A 20954-nucleotide genomic window follows, 5' to 3' on the forward strand; every position below is an offset into this window, starting at 1 on the left:
TCAGGTGACTGCTCTTGAAGTTTCAGCTGTATCTGATATCTTCAGCTGATGATTTTGGAAACTGGGTGAGAATAAATACTTCTCCAGTGGGTCAGGTGTAGAGGAGAATGGATCAAATGAGTTAGACAGAGGAATGCAAACATGAAAGCTTCGTATGGGGTGGGTGGAGAGGGAAAGTAGCCACCAGGGTGAATCTGAAAAAGGCAGAGAAAGTGTATGGAGGATATATGGAAAGGCAGTGGTATTCTGAAGACCATTACAGAAGGGAGAAACAGGAGTGAATGGGTTACACCAGAGAGGGGCTTATCAGATGGCATGAAGGTAGGCAGATGCCCTGGAGAGAGAATGCAGGGCAAACATAAGGAAGTAGTCCCTGTTGTGAATCAGAAGGAAATAGGAGTTGGAGACTGTCCAAAAGCCACACTTTCAACCTGAATTAATATTATCTTACCAACTCTAATTCAGTTGATACAGTAATGATCAGCATCACGCTGATCATTTCTTTACTCTATACTTATCTTAAGGCCTCAAGAATATTAAAATCAACATCAAATTATTCATACCTCATTTTTCTCATTATTTTTCACTCCTTGTACTGGTTGACGACCCATGGATTGTTAAAGGAAGAGCGTTGCGGAGTCCTCATACTTACAATTGGTAAATGTGCGTATCACATTTAATTCAGAAAGTGGGTTTATAAGAATGCCAAGGGTTCCATTAAAAGTGGAGTCATGTGGGACAGTATTATAAAGGTCAATAAATATGAAATGTCTGACTTTGAACCCAACTAATCCCCTCTTAGATGTCGGTCCAATAGTGCAGAAATGCAGAATTACTTTCTTCTCTTTGCCTTATAGTCACGTTTGCATACAAGGTACATCCATACCCAGTGAGAAATTGAAATAAGTTATTCCTACAAACAGAGAATTGATGGGAGTCGTAGTGAGGGGTTCAGTGGTCATTCTTCCCTCATAACATTGAGAGAAACCACAGAAGAAAAGGAGAAAATCAAGAATTGTCATGCTTATACAAACACTACTACTAATGCATTGTCTCAGAAATCTGGAATCGGGCAATGAAGGTTTGCACTCATGATTACGCAAGCAACACATCCAGTGTCTAGTATGGTCACCTCACGAAAGGAAGGGAGTCTTTGACTGCTTGACAAACAAGCTTTGTTCCCTCATTCCCATACTATGGATACCAAATTTGCAGCTGTTACATGAATAGGTCAGAATGAAGTATGGCTCAGAGAGTAGAGGTTGAGGGGAGATTAGGGTCGCTCCGAGCCCTCCCTCTCCTCTCTTTGGTCAACTAGGTTTCGTTTTCACAAGGTTTTAGTTTCTTTCCTGTCTTTTCAGTGTTGTAAAGTAACCATTTTTTCAGGGATCCCGAATAAAAAATTGTAATACTTAGTCTTCGTCAAGAATGTGGAAGATGGCAATTGTAAAAATTTCCCCTGCCCTTAGTAAGCAATTGGATGCAAGCAGTTTGGATGCAACCGATGATGTCTCTAATCTGCCATCTTCTTTTCTTTGTAAGATGTAGTATGCGATGGCTTCTATTAATGTTAAAGAAACCCAAAGTTATAACAAAAAACAGAGTCCATTAATCTCAAAAGAAAGTAAGATTAAGATATACTGAATATGTACTGGTTAATTTGAACTGCTACAGGATAAAGGCGAGATATCTTAAAAATTTTCTTAAACTTCGCAATGAGTATAATTCATCTTTCTTCTCTCCGAAAACCTTGAATTGGATATGGCTTGTCATTGTAAGTACAAGGTTCAATTAATATGATTCCAATCATCAAATTTGTTTTAAAGAGGAATTCGTGCAGGGACCTTGAAATTTGCTGTCAGGTGACTTGTTCCTTAATTAGATAATTGCTTCATTTTGCTCCCATACTCTTAACTGCTGGCCTTCTACTTTCCTACTGCCAAACTTCTTTCAGCTACTTTCAAATTTCCCTGTTTCACCTTAGGTTTTCCCAGAAGTTCTGAAAATCACCAAAAACTTGGGATATCCACATTCATTTTCAAGAATCCACCAGTAAGCAGCTGTATGCTGTATCCATTAGGGTATTACGTTGACCTTGTGATAGGAGTCAAATGTACAAAAGAATTGTATTCTCTGAGGGAAAAGTATATTCATAATTAACCTCCAGAAAACATGATGGAAAGATTGAGGGGATTAAAGTCTTAATCCTTCCTCTAATACCTCTTGTAATTTTAGAATATACCAATCAAGTAGCATGGGATTAAAGTTTTTAATAATGCTAACTTAACTTAATGTTTGCTAATTCATTTATCAATGATCACAGAACGTTATTATTATTCAGCACTCGTGTATTCACGGTAAAACTGTGCAAGCACCCACCCATGTTTTGTGTCATCACTAACATCATCTTGTTCGGTAGATGGCATGTTAATGCATTGGGACGAGTTCTCTACGGTGGTACATACGCAACTATAGATGCCTTCAATCAGCACTCATTTTACATTATAACAAGATGACCTTGAGCATATTCAAATGATCTAATTAAAGATAGTACCAAGGTACATGGGTATTAGACCTACAGCTCTCGATTGTCCTTCCTTCACTCAGGGGAGAAAGATTTGATTCCTCCGCCTTGAAATGGCATTAGAAGTCTGTGGAAGAAATTAAACGTTAAACGAAAACATCAATTCCATTAAATATTTCAATACTGAAGCAATTATGTTAAGAGCATGAAGGTTGTGCATCATCAAAAACAGTCAAGCAGTTTTTTTGAAGGGAATCCAATTTCTTAAACTGATCCCCTTGTAATATTAGGTAAAATTAATACTTGGATTTCCTGTAATAATATACACTTTGCAACGAGCCCATAAGTTCACCAAACGTTTAACAAAAACGGAAAGGCCATTAGTTTAATATTTTTTGTTTGATTGGAGTGTAATTCTTTCACTTTTTATCATTGCCGTAGGCATACGAAAGGTCGAGATTCAGGTTCACCAACGGTCCCAGTGAACTGAGCCACGGAACGAGCACATTCCTCCCGGCCACCTCTCTCAAGGAGATCAGGAACTTGGCCGTGCGACACGGATGCACCTGGAAGAAGGGCTTTCCGAGGACCGGGTGCTCTTGCTGTGTGATCAACTCCCAGAGTGCCCTCGTGTCCTCGGGCTTGAGCGACTCGTGCACTTCGTTCCAGATTTCTTCCAGAGAGAGCAGCTCTCCATTGCTCCTCCAGGCATTGAAGTAAAGTACTGGCACTCTGTAACCAACGCTATAAACCACATGATGCTCCCAGAACTGCACACTCGTCGCCTCCTCCCCGCAGGTCCCCTGCAAGTCTTCCCTAGGCTTCGCCAAGTGCCTTCGCACCCTCACCAAATAGGCGCCGCCGAGTTCGTCCTTTCGTCCCTTGATGTGCCATACGTCTCCCGCTTTCTCCGATAATTCCAGAAAACTCGCAGTCAACGCGATAAATTCGTCCCATTCCATTTCTCCATCGCCCATCTCAGATTCAAAACGGCTCCGCCGTCGTTCAACATCTCCACAGCTGACAAAATAAGGAATTGCGCGCTCTCTGGGGCCTGGTGGAGGAATTTCAAACTGCACGCGGCAAATATGAATTTCCAAGCGGGTGTGTCATTGTGTCGCCATGCAATAAATTACCAAGAAATTTTTATGTTCGTTCTTTTAAGTTTGATTTTAATCCACTCAGAGGGAAAAAAAAGAACGAAGGAAAACTCCAAAAGATTTTGCACCCAAATTGAGGCAAATATTTATTTATATATGGGCGCACTAATTGTTTTTTTTACAGTTGACTATTGAGAAATATTGCCGGTGAGAATTTTTAAATTTACGAAAAATATGATCTTAGAATTTATGGACTTCTTTCTTAATGATACCGAATGAAAATAGTATTTTCGAGCGATAGTTTCGCACGATTGAGTTCTCACGTGGATTGCGAAGGGGGATAAAATGGACGAATTATTTTTGGTTGAAGGGTTAGGAATACTTGCGAATTAATGCCAATTATTATCTAAATGATAACAGCAAGTACCTTAAAATTAGGGCAATGGGAAAATCAACGAAATCAAATGTGCATCACATGATCTGCTGAATTTGATGTTTGTCATTTATTTCTTACTATCTGAGCCCGGCCACGCGCTGCTGCGGTTCGTCTGGTCAAGCGGAGAAGCAAGAAAAGAGAAAGCGCACGTTTCTTATATGTTTAATATCACAATGCATGTGTTCACAATCCCAATATTTTTTGTTTTTCTATTGTCCGTGAATATATAGAGGCTATGTGGTTTTCCAACTTTAGAACACTCGACATATAATTGTCAATGTGAGAAGCACTCCGTGTTTAGGTCTAAACCACACAATCCTAAAGATTGGCCCCGAGCTTTGCTGATGGTCATTGCAAACGCCAATCAAATCGGGAATTGCAGTCTTGATTTGAAATGGCATATCCGTTGGAATCATAGACATGCGAGGACATATTCACTTTTGAAAGGTCTTTTTAAGATTGTTGCTTCTATAATGCAGCTCATTATTTTGTTTAGTGCAAGCCGCTTGCCGTTTCAAAGCTTTGGCTGGTTGATATTTCGCAGCATGTTGATTGGCACGCCGATTTTCAAATTCAGTGCGTGCGGTGGCAGATCGAGTGAGTTCGAGCCGGTCTGCTTTTCGCATTTCTATTCACGGAACCAATTGACTCTGTCGCTGCCTCTTCCCGAAATTCTTCAGGACGTTTCATTTCACTTACACCGAAGACGCCCAATCCCATTCCACTCAGCATCTCTGCCTCCCGGAAATGCCCGCTATGGTCGGACGTTCCAAGTTCAGTTTCTACATCGATCGATTCGACTGATGCACGCGGCATTCCATCTCGACTGATCCCTGCGTGGGAATGAAACTGGGAGAGTGGTGACCCTCCGGAATGCGTGCTTCATTCAACTGCATTCCATTTTGTCTGTTTTCGAAATCGATTGCAGAGAATAATTGGTGACTTCTGCTCCTCGGAATGGTAAGATGGTGGGTTCCACTTCGCAGTGCTTCAGCCCCTGAAGTAGCTGGTACCATACCTGTAGTGAGATAGACCACCTCCGCCTCTGCCCTTCGGCGGCCGCAAATCGCAGTCTCGGAACCTTCGCAGGATTTCGTAGCATTTTTAGGACATTTCACCCAATGATGGTCTTCTCCGTAATAAAAGTGAGGCCTCTGCTATTTCTATATATTAAATATATATATATATATACATACATACACATTCAAACACGAAATGCCGCCAAACGGCGAACAAATACTCATTTACATAGAAATAAGGAAAAGGGATAGGAACACACATAAAGGACGAACACAGGAGAGGTGGGGAAGGCGGCATCAAGCAGATCACGAGGGTAAAAATATTTCCTAGAGCGGGATTTGAACTCCTATATATATTCCGCCTTCCCCACCTCTATTGTATTCGTCCTTTATACGTGTTCCTATCCCTTTTCCTTATATATGTTTCTGTATATATGAGTATATATATATATATATATATATATATATATATATAATGTATAACACTTAGAACTAGTGGACACAGACAATACACGGTTATACATTATTATTCACGTCCGTGAGACTTTCAAAAAGTGTTATATATATATATATATATATATATATATATATATATATATATATATATATATATATATATATATATATATAAATCGCCCATAAAGCGAATGTTTTTGAATAATTTCTTTCCAAGCGTCCCAACCTGACGATATATACATTCCCAATGAAGGCTCAATCAGACTCAACATAAAGATAGATATTAGATTATCATACATTATAATTACACGCAAAGGGATAGCGCTAGTTTCGCCTCACCCACTCAAGTCCAGTTGATGCTACAGTGAAGCGAAACCAATCGACAGTAATGAATTCTTTCTCGTGCAAACGCAAAATCCTCTTGATTCTTCCCTCGTGCGTTGCAATTGAATTCCACAAAGTATCGGCCTCAACTATCTCTCAAAAGAAGAGTTGAGAGGATGGACTTTCTGGTGTGGGGAAGTGAGCGATATTGAAGAGGTCCAATTCCTCTTGGATGTTGGCGTTTGGAGTATACCACGGAGCACCGCCGCCGATCCTTGTGGCCGTTCCGTTGAGCCAGTACCCTTGATTCTGCCGAGAGCAGACCGGGAGACATTAATCTTGATCTGGGAGGCATAGACATAGGAGTTGTGGAAGGCATAAGAGTGTAAAATTTGAGGGAGGTCAGAAAGGGCTGTGGGGCGAGGGAAGAAGAGCGGATTTTGGGTAATGTAGAATTTATGATATGTAAAAGAGAGTTTATCGTCCAGGATGACGCCGAGGAAGAGGGTTTTATAAATTGAGGGTAAGGAAAACGATCCGCAAGCCAATCTCCAATGAGATCGAGACGGTCATGCAGGGCATCGAAGCAGGTTGTGCCAGGCCACCGGATTCCGCACTGCTGTGGCCGCCGGTCGTCGCCAGAGAGTTGGAATTAAAAAGCAGGGGAGCGGTGGGGATGGAAATGTTGGATAGGAGGGGCGCCCCCCCTGGGGAACCCCTGTGCGAATTCGGTGGCAGGGAGAGTGGAAGGAATCGTGGAAAATGAAAAAAGGAGCGGCTAGGAAGAATATTAAATGATTTTTTGAAGATACAGAGGGGTATTTTTAGTTTTCTATGGTAAGCCATTATGCCAGACCTTGTCAAAGGCCTGCTGATGTCCCGGAGGACGGCGGAAGTGGTCAGCTTCGAATTACATCCGGAAGTTATGCACTTCGTGAAAGGGCTAATTTGGTGCACAGATTGAAGTTTTACGAGTGAAGCCTAATTGTTTATTCTTGTAGAGCGGGAATGGAAGGAGACGGGAAAGGAACATTAATTCGAAAAGGTTAGGGAGGGAGTACATGAGGGATAAATGTGGGTGTATAATATTCAATTTCAAAAAGGGTTGCACGGGGTTTTGGAAGAAGGACGACGTCGGAGGATTTCCAAGAGTGAAGGGCAAGGTTTAAGTGAGGAAGGAAATGGAGGGGAGTGGGATCGGATGCGGTCGGGGTTCGAAGGGAGTCATCGAGGCGGGAGTGGGCATGTTAAAGGGTGCCCGTTAGGGGTTCTGGGGGAAGTATTTGACCCCTCCACTGTTCTGCGGACGGAGGTAGTCGAGTATCTCTCTCGCAAGTCAAGTACAGGGAGTTTCACGGAGGAGGAGCCACGTGGACCAACTCATACCATTCATTGCAGAAACACCCACCTAGCCGCAGCGGCGCTGGCGATAATGTGCTGTGACGTCAATCGCTGGATGGGCTCGGATGACGCAGCGTTCATTACGACGCTACGTTTATAAAAAGCAGTTCCTTTAATAAGCAGCGTCGAGCAAAGTACTCCCTCTCTTCATATTCTCTGGCGCATTTAGCATCGGAACAAGCTTCACGAAAGGCCCCCCACGACCGCGATTGTCGCTGGGGTGATGGATTGATGTAGCGTTGGCTTCGAGCGGGAGAAAGAGTCGGCAGCCGGCCCTCGCCGCCGGCCCTGTTCGGGTCCAGCCTGGGACGGGGCCGCTCAGCACCCGAGGGACTACCCGGCAGCGAGAGAGGGGCGTCGCCACTCACTCTGCTTTAGCTGTGAAACCAAAGATCATTGAATGCACATAACTTTATGCGAAGGATGCTTTGTAAAAACATCTTATGATGAACTAACCACAAAAAACTGCGAGGATATCCAGCCATAGCGGCTGGTTAACTCGCAATGTCACATAGCGAATAACCTTTCCGAATACACACTTGAATCGCAATTAAAAATAATAATTTCATGCGTCCCTTCGTTATTATCCTCGGTGACGATTGTTTTTGTATCGGTCGATTTGCTCTAAGAGCAGCCATTGGTTGACGCGCGACGTCAGATTTCCGACCTCGAAACATTTCACTGACGTTAAGCGTGAAACGTGGCTCCTAAACACGACGGAAAGACAACGCCGCATAGATAATGTTTTCTGCGCACTTGGCGATGTCTGCGTGTTGTGGCCTAGAGAATGGTGTTCAACGCGTGGAGGAGGGAGGCACACATGGCTGCTATTCCTCCAAGGACGCCACCCTCCAACGGCGCTGTCGGGGGATGAAGGCCTACCACTCACCAACCTCCCCTCTTTCGTCAGCGGGGGCGGGGCCCAAGGGGGGGGGCCCTCCAGCATGCCGCCATTCAAAATCCGCCCCCCCCCCGCGATCGGCGACCTGACGAACCCGGTGCAAACCATGACACGGATTGTGAGAATACTTCCGAGTTATTACCTCCAGGGACACAGTAAGGCTGAGTCAGGTACGTCCATAATAAAATATCGCAATCGCGGACAAATCATCTCGCTGTATGCATATAATGTGTAATGCGTCGCGAACGAAATGTAATGCATTAGAATATTCGCAGTGAGAGAGAAGTACCTAAAGAAAGGATGCTATGAAAAATTGGTATTTTTCCTGTATGAGGAAGTGACGCGGTCCGTATCCCGCGGGACGCAATCCGCCGAACGAAAATTCACTCGAGGAGGTATTCCACTCCCGTTGGGAAAGAGGAGTTTTGGACGGAAGTCATTCGCGAGCGCCACGCGAGAACCCTCGGGTGCTCGCCTTGGACCTTTTCATTCCTCATTCTGTCGTCACATATTCCTGGATCGTCTTCGCTTCTTCCTCCTCCCTAATGCTAGCACATCTCCTCCCGCAAAATGGCGTCATACGTACTTTCCTCTATGGTGACCTTCAACAGCACACCTCCATCCATTTTCGCCGCCTTTTCCTTACTCTTCTAAACAACCTCCTGTCTTTGCCGACACTATTATGAGAACCTTAGCACTCGCGTGTTCCCCTCCGTCCAACATGGTGTTCCCTCCATTCTACACCGCACCCATATCCCAAAAGCCTCCAACCCACGCTATTCCACTTCCTCCGAAGACCATGCCCATAGAGTGTCTCACGTCATTTGTAAGTCTTTGCCAATTTGTGCATATTTTCCTCGATCTTCACTCGGTGCATCATCCATCATCAGTTCTCTTCTTCCTGCAAATGCTTCTTTTGCTAACTCGCCTGAACTTCGACCCTTTTCCTCCAAATTACTACCTCCCGCCAATCCAACTGCTCTAGTTTATTCCATCCTTATTCTTTAATTCCTAACTTGGATTTCCTACTTATGGAAGAGATTTCTAATCAATTTCGTTTTGTTGTGGTTTATTCTCATCCCTTACCTCTCTCGGCGCCAAAGCACTCCATAACAACAGCAATCCCTCGAAGGCCGTCTGATTCGCTCTCTCCTGACCATCGTCAAGCCCAACTGAAGCAATCAATCACGCCGCCCCCCTCTCTCTCCTTTCAACCGCTCCTCCTTTTGAAGACGTTCGTTCCTCCGCTGTGCTGCGCTCTTCGAAGTTTCGCTCTGTCGGTGATGCTCTCCAGGGAAAATGACGCGCAGGGAAGAAAGGCCGAGCTTCGTGCTTCCTGCGATGTCGCGGCCGATGGAGGCGATCGCCGTTTGGAGACATCGCTTGTGACGCCCGTTTTCAGAAATGGCCGAAAGACGCCTTTGACATTGCATAGTCATCGTCACGTAATAGTATTCAGCGCTGTCTCTTGACGGGAAGTCAATTAGGATTACGCGCGCAGTTTTCACTGTTTACCGACAGTGGTTTGTTGCTCACCATGCACAGCGAGCCTCGTCCTCCACGAAGAATATCGTCCTAATTACTCCCCTCTTCATCCTCGAAGCATTCCTCCCTCGCACGCTCGCTCTCGCGATCCGGGGGAAGGCCACGGATTAGGGTCATCCTCGTCGCCACGAAGACTGAACTCGCGAGCAGGACACCCAGCCGGCCGGCGCAGGAACCCTGAGAACGGGCGACGGTCCAACGGGTGTCGTGCAAACGGCCCGAAATGCTTCCAAAGAACCCATGAGATTATGCTTGGTCCTCTGCACACCAATCACGTGGACTTGCAGTCCATCGGTCAGCACTCCGATCGGATCATGGACGGCCGTGGCAATGCAAAGGGAAGGACGCCCCTGGGACCACTTATTTCCCAATGCATTCCATCCGACTGACTGATTGGATTTATTCAGAGTCGAATCGTAAATCCAACGCAATGGTGATCCAAACACTATCAGAAACAATGGACGACACACTGTCGCCCGAAACGAGGCGAATCAATTTTGGCGAAAGCGTTTGGCGCTCTCTCCGTCGCTGTGATTTGACATCGTCTAAGCCATTGGTGCTCAACACCCGTGCGGCCCACGACACTCGGGGTTTTTTTATCTGGTTCGGGACGACCGACGATGTTGATTTTCGAAATTAATGCAAATAATTATTAATCATTAAATTCACATGATTAATCATCAGTCATAATGAATGTTCCTCCTCCTTGCACTCTTCTACTTCCAACACTCGTCGGGGACGTTGGAATCAGTGCCATGCCATGCACCCGCCCGTCTCGGCATTGGTCGGAGGGCTGCAGGAGTGTCACTGAGTGCGTGCGCCGCTGTGCTCCTGCCTTGGGCGAGCATTCACGCTTCACGGGGGCCTCACCCGCCCTCACTTCGCCGATTGGTCCACTTGTTTGTCCGATATTCGCTCACTCGGGCGCGGAACTCATTTTTGAATGCCTTTAGTGATTTCCACGAGTGTGACTATTGGACTCGTGCCGTTGGAGTTAATACACGACCTCTGAACTCTTGAGGGTCAGTCCCTTCGCGTGGCGAGTTTGCCGTCGGCATGGACCGCCAAGGCGGATGGGAGCGCGCAAACCGCTGGCCTTTATCTCTTCTTCCTTATCGCCAATTCGCATATTAAAATTGCGGCGATGAAACAGAGGTCGGAGGGAGAGGGTGGGGAGCCTCCCGACTGACTCACGGGGGGGGGGAAGACTTGTGGGCCGTATGAATGTCCAACGGGACACCCGCAATTCGATGGCAGCACCGAGGGCATTGATATGGTCCGAAATAACACTCGGCCTACTCTGAGGCAAGGGGAATGGGTCGCTGCCCACACCTCGCAAATGATTACTGGACTCAACCCTTTTGCCTCACAAAAATCAGCAATGATGTCGTGAAATGGTCAATGTTTCATGAGAATGTCCACGGTGGCGGTGACGGGATTTGGTGGCGCTACTAATTACAAACGATTAATATTCCCATTGATGAAATTCCAGGCGAAATCATTAATGGAGAAATTGTTATATCTGGCATTGGTCGATATTACGTTTCATCATTTATTTGGAAATCTCTGGCGGCCTCTCAATGGCTTACAAGTACTTCTTAGGCGTTGGGGTGGTAGGAGAGACTCCATAGTCTCAATTTCACCCCCAAATAAAGAGGAATTTATTTGTATTTATTTCTTAAGTGGAAGTTTTTTATGAAACATTAATACGAGGGCGGTTCAATAAATACCCGTGTTAGAAAAGAAGAAACCATTTTTTCAAAAAAATTTTTTTATTTGTCAACACAGTCCTTTTTTAGAAAGATACACTTCTCCCAACGTTCCGGATATTTTTTTAACCCCTCCAAAAAATATGATTTGTCGAACTCTCCAAAATACGCCTGTCTCGGCGATAACTTCCTCGCTTGAGCTATTTTTTTTTCCCGCGAGCTATTTCTTCATGTTGCGGAATAAGAAAAAGTTGCACGGAGCCAGATCGGGTGAATACGGGGGGTGCGGCAGCAATTCATAACGTAGTTCTTGCAGTTTGGCGGCGGCAACTCCGGATCAGCTTGTTGTCCACCGTAAGCAATCGCGGCACCCATCGGGCCGACAATTTTTTCATCGCCAACTTACTATGTAAAATATTAATTACCGTTCCGCTCGACACACCCACGGCCTCTGCTACTTCGCGAACTTTCGTTCGTCGATCAGCGAGAATCATGGCGTGGAATATTTGAATGATTTCCTCGGTAACCACATCTGCCGGGCGTCCTGGTCGCTCCTCATCAAAAACAGATGTTCGCCCACGTTTAAATTCTTTGAACCAACATCTAACTGTGGTCATAGATGGTGAAGTGTCCCCATAAACAGCATCCGACTTTGCTTTTATCTCCTCGCATTTCTTCCCATCCAAAAACAAAAAGCGAATTACCGAACGATTCTGCTCTTTATCCATCTTAGCGAAAAGTACGAAACACGTCTTACTCGAATGACTGCCAAATCCAAACTAACCTTTTAATCAGTCTGAAATTTGTTTCGCCGTCGTTTGATAGATGACAGCACACGATGATAACAGAAACTTCCCTCGGGAACGCCCTTTGTCGTCAAACACGGGTACTTATTGAACCGCATTCGTATATTTGCAGCGTAGGCGTCACTGTATTTTGCTGTTTGCTAGCTTTGACAGCAATACGTAATTTATAATGAAGGCTAATATCTGGAACACTCGCCCACACACATATAGTATATAGAAACAGATTTAAGGAAAAGGGATAGGAACACACATAAAGGACAAACACAGGAGAAGTGGGGAAGGCGGAATCAGGCAGATCACGAATTTAAAAATATTCCCTAGCCCGGGACTTGAACTCCGGATCTTTCCACTTGCCGGGCGGAGGCTCTTAACCACTTGAGCTATCCAGGAAACGTAATTTACAGTGAGATCTGCGATGCTTTATGCAACCAAGTGCCCCGATTCTTTGGCCAATAGATGGCGTTAGGAACCTGTTTCACCCACCAAAGGAGAAATAGAAAACACACACAAGAGGGAATTGATAGTAGTAGAGCAATCATACAACATCATAAAGGCTAAGAACAGTGTGTTTCGTGGCACGCATAGCCAGAAGAAGAGACGAGCCACCTTGGCCTAATACACAGTCAAACATGAAATCCCGCCAAACGGCGAACAAATACTAAACTAATGCATATATACATAAAAATACATACATACATATAGCGAGACTGAGTCTTTTAGAAAGGTTGAGAACAAACGAGTATAACAACGACACAAAAGAAATTACAATGGCCCCACTCAATTTAGGTAGATCGGACCACAAAGTAACAATAAGGGAGAGATAGACTCCTGTACAGATTTATTCAAATATTTGTTCTTTCCCCGGGAAATCAGGATGAATACATGATGGTTTTGCATGAATTATATACGGATATGTGGGTGTTAATCGCATGCTTTCGTTTGTTCTACGTATGGTTGCATTCTGCTTTACGGGTGACGTCCTAACACCCCCCGCCACACGCCCATGCGGCGTCTTGCGGAATATTGCGTAGATGAATGCTTTCGGTGGATGGATAGCAAATCATTTAGGGGGAATATATTTTTAGAAGAAAAAAGTCATCGGCCGAAGTCCGATGGTAGTAAGGCTTGTTTGTGTATCCACTTCGCCTTGCAACTTCTTGAAAACTTTGCGTTTCGTCCTCGAGTGCACACGACTGGGGGGCCCGGCGGACGAAGGCCATAGAAATCGCCACGGAAGGGGGAATGAGCACTCCCGATGGTGATGACCGCCCATCGGTAAATTGCAGGACAAATCGCTCGCGTCAACATTATTGACGACAGGGCAGAGGTGACGGGAGGGGCTGGGTTCGATTCCGGGTGACACCTCCGATGTGAGGCCCTCCGGACATTCCATGTGGGAGATGGAGCACAAGAAACGATGGACTGGACCCCGAATGATCTACGGGTTGACCTCTCGGTCAGCAATCATGACGCCGGAGGAGGCGCGCGTGCTCCCGGAAGGGCTCCCACTCATCAACTAAGGCGGCCTCGCTTCAAAGACTGAAACCAAACCAAGGGCTGAACTCGTGAATCCTACAATCCCGTATACATTACAGAATGTAAACTGAATCGGACGGGCGGCCGTTTTGAAAAGCGAGGGCGGCGATGGGGAAAAATAAGGGGAACGGCGCCGAACCGAACACTCGCACTTCGCCCCCGAGTACCGTCCGCGGTCTTCGCACTAACTTTATGTCGATCCATTCCGTTGCGCCATGCCCAACTGCGCCTTCGAGCGATGAGGCACGCCTCAGAAGCGGACATGCCACCAACGGCCGATATCACACGCGGGCAATCACGCCGCATTCGAGCGAATTCCCAAAAGCCCCAGGGCTCCTCAAGTAGATTCCGAATGGGAAATATCGACTCAGAACTAACCTCTCCAAAACTCACTATCGGTCATGTTCAGATGGCGCGCGCAGGAAACGGGCACTTTCATGGGTTTCGGATCGAAATGAATTGTGTGCTTGGTTGCACCATCGTGTGGATCGTGTCCTTCGCTTTCGAGCGCGCCTCGCCCGCGACTTTGATTCGAGCGACGACGCCGACGCATTAGATCGCGGGCTTAGAGCGGCGAGTACTTTGCAATAATAATCCCTCCCCCCGTGCGGAGAGGGGGGGGGGATGGAGTTAGGTGAGTGCCCAAGGACGAGGCGGCTCCACCCGCCAGGGGAGGGGAGGGGAGCGTGTTATGCAGTTACTTACTTCCGACCTTAACCCTTGCTCCCTCCCGAGATTCCCCCACCCTTCCCAGAATGCCCTCCTCCTAATCGGTGGAAGGGAGGAGAGGAGGGGGGAGGGCGTCGTCGTCGGAAAGGCAGCGCTCGGACGAGGAATGCAATGCTGCAAGAGCTGGGCGCCTCCCGAAGTGGCGGGTTGCGAACCGCGGGCGAGTGCCTCTCATTGACGGGCGTCAATCAATCGCGAGTCCCGCGCCCTTCCACAGCGAGGGGGGCGGGCGAGCGTGCGGGGGTAGGGAGGACTTCCGAGAAAGCCCCCGGTGAAAGGAAACGGCCGAATCTCCCACTTTGATTAAATGAAGGAAAGCAAAACGGAGAGGAAACCTGTTAATTTCTATTAGAATAACGAATATCGAAACTTTTCATGAATAACTCAACTTTTGATTATTCGTCGGGAGTGGCGGCAGGGGAGGGGGAGGCGAAGAAGAGGAAGGGGCGGTGAGGGGAGTGGCGAACGGGGAGTCACAGTGCGAGGGGCCCTCCCTGCACCAGGGGCAGGCAGGGGCAGAGTACATTGTGCGTAATATAGACAGCACTGGAAAGCAGACACCAATTAGACCGGGCACTCGTAGATTTTCACTTTTGCATTTTACATTTCGGCGGCCAAAGAAGAGGGATGGCGTTCGAGGAGCGGGGGGGAAGGGGAGAGTGGGGGGGGGGGTCGGTTACGAGGGGGGGCGAAAGGGGGCCGTCCTCTCCAATGGTCTCCTTGATCCACACCGGGCGTATCAAAACACTCGGAGCACTCAAATGAGTGCCGACGACGCCCGGGTCTTCACTGGCCCACTGATGGCCTCCCCTCCAAGGGCCACCGGGGGCCTTCTCGTATCTAGGGGTCATCGGAACGCCCTTCGGCCACGTCAATGTTAGGGGTTCATGAGGAGGGAAACAGATTAAGAAGTACTCGCCCTTGTAGACGGAGGACTATTGGCAGAAATTCAAAGAGACAACAAAGGTGGATGCAGGGCAATTTCCCTGTCCTCATCATTGTGCTAACATTCCACGTTCCTATTCTAACTAATTTGGTCTTCTTCTCCTGCGTCTTCTGTCCTGCTGCTGCTGGTTTTCCCTTGCAAGGGTTTCGTGGGATGACGACCGCGGAAGCCTTGCCTCCCCCGCTGCCGGGCACGACACACGGTCGATTGGGCCGGGCCCCTTAGTTGCCAAGACTCAAAATCTCTCTATCGTTTAAATCTTGGGAATGATAATTGAGGTGGTTTCCCGTTGCCTTCCTCAATAGTGTTTTTAACGTGACACCATCACTTACTGGCCGCCCCACTGGGGTCAGACGCCATTGCAGCCGCCTCACTGAGGAACAGACGCTGCGTGGACTACCTTTCGTCTGGCTCCTAACCGTCGACCTATCTGGCATGGGTGACCCTACCAGGAGCAATTACTTTTACTCCCGCCAGCACAGCTCTAGGGGTCATCGGAGCGCACAAGCCCTTCCACCACGTCAAGGTTGTAGTCCATGGGAGATATCAAGGAGATGTTAGCACAAAAAAGTAATAATACATAAATTAGAGGCATTTTTTGCGCCTCTTAATCGTGCGAAATTGACAACTAATGTTTTATATGCCTACTTAAATACCCCGCGATCTACCAAAAAGTGAATGGCAGGCGGTGCAAGTATTAGATGGAATTGATAAGGAAGAGGAAGGGAACAGGGGGAAACAATCACTGAAAATCTCCAAAAACGAGCAAATTCAGACTATGCAGGCGAAAAAGTTAGTTAAAAACAATTGTCAATAGTAATCAGTAAACACTGTCTTTGCTATACGAAAAAGGAGGGAATAAATCGAGCCTGAACCATTAATACGACATGTCTCGACAATACCGAGACAGGCCATTGCAGAACTGGAAAGTAGGATGCGGGATGGAAGTTCCATTGATTCCTGGATTCACAACTTACACTGGCAATATATTTACAGCACCCCTGCATTGAACCTTCTTCCCTCCTCACTCAGGCATCCGCGTATAGCATATATCCAATCTCTTCCGCAAGTGCGCTCCCGTCTCATTCAAAATTTGCATCCGTTTCACCCTGTCCGCCCTATGAAAAACAGGCAGTTCTCCAGCACGGGCATGCATCTCAATCTCTCTTTCTCTCTCTGTGGGTGGGTAACCTTCTCCAATTATTTACAACGACCTCCACCCCTTTCTTAAACCACATTGCTCCTCTCCCACATTTTCTTTCTTCCGTCTCTTGTTCCCACCTCCTCCTCCGCTTTCTTATCGGACGAGGCTACTCATCGTCCCCGCACTTGATTTTACGCTTTCACATCGACGCGTAAATCGTCTTTTGAAAGCCTGCCTTGCATAATATCCTACATTTATTAAAAGCATACTTATTTTCAAGATCTTTGGTATTCACATATGTTAGGATTTCTGCTTGCCGCTCGATTCACTCCTGATACCTTCCCCACTTTCATTTCTTGGCCGTGGCCTTTCTCACTTCACTTCCTGTTGCTCGGCAACCTATTTTACATTCTTTCGTATGAAACTCCTCTTCAGTTCTTTGGGTTGGCGTGCGTCTCTTTAATGTCCACTCCCTCCCCATTTCGGATTCCTCCTCTCTCCCTCCTTACTGCTCTCTCAGTTCGCTCCTCCACCTGCCCTCCTCTCAATTCTGTCGCCCGACCTCCCGGTCGGCCTAATTCCCTTTCTTCCTTCCACTGGCCATGCTGCTATCTCAATCTCGCCTTTTCACATTCTCTCTCATTTAAAAAAAACAATGCTCTGCTCGGAAAACAATCCAACTCGCTCGATGGGTGTGCTTAATAGCTCCTACTTTTTGAAATCCTCTTCGAATAAGTGTGTGGACATGCGATGAGGACCTTTCTGGTGGTAGGACGGTTTAAGTCCCCGGATATTATGCAATCAGTTTCCTTATAAACGGAGCTTTCAAAAAGAGAAGAGACTTTGTGACAGGAACGTCATTAAATAAGAATATTTTAATTATTTCATTACCGACTAAAGTGGGCGAGATAGAGACTGATAGTTCCTCTTACCTCATAACCATTCGAAATGACATTAAAGACGATTGCATATAACCAAGCCCTAGGTGGAGGACAAATCTACCTAGGCGGGAATCGAACCCGCGACCTTTGGGTTGGCAGACGAGGACATTACCCCGCCACCGCTCTTCGCCCAATTATCCTGAGACTATCGCAACGGCTGGCGTCGGAGATCCTTTCTCGACCACCGCCCTGGTCCAGAGTGCGAGCAGCAGGAGGAGTGGGCCTGGCGGTCAGGCTCCAGCCACAGCTGCCTAACAAAGGCCCTATGATGAGGGGAACGGCGACACTACCACCGCGAGATGGACGCGGGCGCAACAGTGGGCATCGCCGCGACGGGTGGAGGGAGACCCCCGCTCCCGCTGGAAGCGATTCCCCGCCCGACTGGCCACCGGGGGACATGCCTGCGCTGGAGAACGCCGAGAATCCGCCAGTACAATGGTCCGTGGCTGGGACCCTTTTCATTCGGACGAAAGCGTTGCGGGCAATTCTCGGGGCCCTTAGGCGAGGCCCTCCCCTGAACGACTAGGCTGCCGAACACATCACTACTTGCCGAAGAATGGTTAGGCTGCTCTTCACCACCAGCTGTCTTCGGACCGAGGCGGGAAGCCCTCCTGCTTGATGGACATTCAAGCGGTGGCCTCGGGGAATCTTCCTGGAGGTTCCCCGGATACATAGCGCAATCCTCGCTTTGAAATTTGAAATATCCGGCGCATGGGGATACTCTTATTTTTTTGAAGAATTTACCTAGATCTGTGAAATGGAAGGCCGCTTGGCCCAATCAAATAAAGGCTGTGCAGAGCGCGCGCGTGCGAAACGTCCCCCTCCCTTTTCCGCCGTGGCACGCCCCTCGATCCTCTCGACACTCCAATGAACACACTTTGCGAGAGCACCCGTCCAGAAATCGACTGAGTCATAAAGTACTCGTGTAATTGGTTGGTGTTTACAGTTCACTCGTTAAAATGGAATAACCATTTTGTTTCTGTCCCGTCAGATTTGAGAAGTGCTCCGTCAAAATTGTACTCTATTTCTGACAAGTGTACATTTTCTTTGGATAAAGTTATACTTTTGGGCAGTCAAAGCGAAAGTTAGGAACTAGAAGTATTGTTTGATCAAGTGTAAAGAAACGCACTCATTAACCCAACACAAATGATAATTAGATACGATTCGTATATTTCTTTTAAACAGTATGAACATTTTTGCTCATAATGTTCTGATCTAAGATGGCTCCAATTACGGTGCATGTGAGGTGTTCGAAATCTGTTCGAGGTACGAACCAATTCATTTTGTGAAGAGAAATGCACAAAAGCCCAATTAAACACTTGCCGACTGCTTACGTTCTTCTAATTTGAAAAATATTACTAAAACAAATAAAACCGTTCAATGTATTTATTCATGCAGTTAAACTTTAAATGTTGGTCCAAGAAGACATACATTTTACTAAAAAATGCCAATAACTCGGATTGGCATTTTCATTAACATGTTTTGTACTTCATTAAGAACCCTTGTTCAGCCCTGATAGTATGATATAAGTATTGTTTGGGCAAGATCTTTATTTATTAATAAGATTTCCCAGGAAATTGTTCTCTGAATGGCAACCTGAAGCTTAATCTCATGTCAGAGTGCACTGTGAACAATGAACGGTGTCGAATGAAGATGTTGAAAGCCAACAAAACTCGTCTCTCCGACGGAAACATTCCCTTGTCTCTCGCATCATCGCGTTTGGATGGCCACTGAGGGCGAATCCATGGCGTGGCCACGAGGCAATGTGAGATGAGGAGTCGTCTAATACTGACTTCGTCGCCGACTGCACGAAATATGAACAAGTCGCTTCACCCCTCCCAGATATTTACATAAAATAATGAGTGCAGACCAATTTCGTGCACATAATATCTTCCATCGTGTTTCCCTCCTCGTCCGTGTGAAGTGAGGCAATTTACACTTCGTTCAATCCGTCGGCATTTCATTGGAAACACGGGAATGACGAGCTCGCAAAATGATATGATATCCAGTGTACAAATGAAACGTTTCAAAAAGTTTTTATTTTGGGATTTTCATACAGAAAAAGTTTAACTGTTTTTCCATGAAATGACCAGCATGTTCAATTGAGTCGACTAGATCGTGAGAGTCAAGTTTCGTGGGGGGGAAGTTCTAAAGTCGGGAGTGGAGCACCTCGACTTCGTCGCTGGATGCAATGTCCGATTCCCTCGTCTCGGGTGCACTTCTGATCAGCCCACGTGATCCCGCTCGGTCGGGAGTGGGGACTGTTCGCCGCAGGAGCGGCACTCGCAGCATTTCGCCAACGGCACGGCGGATCGCGCCTGCAGTTGATGGCATTCTCTGACCGCCGCTGCACGCGACAATCAAGTCCCCAATTTAAGAATCCATTGAACACTGGCTGGGAAATAGGTCATCGTTGGTCCATGCTGAGTGAAAAACCAAGTATTTGTACTCGTCGCAACAACCCAATACCCCGCAGGAAAAATGAATGTCGTAGAAACGTGAAAATATCAGCCCAGCGTAACCACTACCTGCTAATGTGCATTTATTCGTCTGGAGTAGTTGTTTTGTTCATTCAGCGGCACCCCCGGTGCGTTCACCGGAGGGGATGGGGTCACCGCGTACCTCATTGCCGCCGCGGCCTCGACCCCGTGAAGACGGCCCCTTCGAATGTTAAATTGGGCGACGCACCACGGCCATGATGCCTTCGTTGTTTACGAGGCCGCTGCCCTCCCGCCGTCAGCGCATAGTGCGCGGATGCAACCGCTCCGCGCTCCGGTGGCAGCTCCGCGAACCGGCGCCCTGCGCACCTCGGCGCAAGAGCGAAAGGGTGGCTTTGGTCAAGAGGGAGGCCTTCTTTAGTCAAGAGGGAGGGCTCTCCTCCCAGGGCTCACGGAGCTCCCGCCAGGGTCGCCACCATTTGGACTCGAAACTGGGTCGGGAGTGGGGCGAGGCACCGTTTAGTGTCGAATGACCGATGGATTCTTTGGCGTGACCCCCTGTACCCTCCCCCTATAGGGGAGGATACAGGGGGTCGCGGCGAAGGCAGGCGGAATTACCCCCTCCCCCTTTGGTTCTTGAAGGGCGACGATTCAATGCGTGCCTCGCGACCGTTTCTGTTCTGAAATTCGGCGTCGACCACTTCGATGAATGCGAGGGCCGGTGGACGCGGCAGTTAAGGATGGAGACCATACGGTTCCAGGCTGGAAGTCCCGGGTTCGATTCCGTTTGACGCTTCTAATTTGAAACCGTCGGCGCACGAGCCGTTAGCCTCTCCGTGTCTTTCTGGGAATCCGCAGAGCGAGCACCGTGGGAATAAGGAAGTGCAGACCGCACCGCTTCGCCCCGCCGTCATAGTGCGCGAATGTAACCCAGGAGCAGTGCCCGAGGGGAACAAGAGCCATCGCTCTCATTTTTCAAAGCAGTCATCGAGGGTCGAT

The 20954-nt window shown here is 47.4% G+C and overlaps 1 protein-coding gene across 1 annotated transcript; it reads right to left on the reverse strand.

Moving 5' to 3' along the window:
- Positions 1-2319: 2319 nt before the first annotated feature.
- On the reverse strand, positions 2320-3535 carry Atg10 (Autophagy-related 10). Its single transcript, XM_071591089.1, has one exon. It carries the CDS (start codon positions 3499-3501, stop codon positions 2944-2946), a length of 558 nt encoding a protein of 185 aa, XP_071447190.1. The 5' UTR covers positions 3502-3535; the 3' UTR covers positions 2320-2943.
- Between the last annotated feature and the right edge of the window lie 17419 nt (positions 3536-20954).

This window comes from Hetaerina americana, unplaced genomic scaffold (assembly GCF_022747635.1).
Source record: "Hetaerina americana unplaced genomic scaffold, ioHetAmer1.1.p SCAF_41, whole genome shotgun sequence".
Lineage (NCBI taxonomy): Eukaryota > Metazoa > Arthropoda > Insecta > Odonata > Calopterygidae > Hetaerina > Hetaerina americana.

Bases quoted from the DNA above. Each gene is read 5' to 3' on its own strand.
- Atg10 (XM_071591089.1), bottom strand. From the start codon at position 3,501: ATGGGCGATGGAGAAATGGAATGGGACGAATTTATCGCGTTGACTGCG.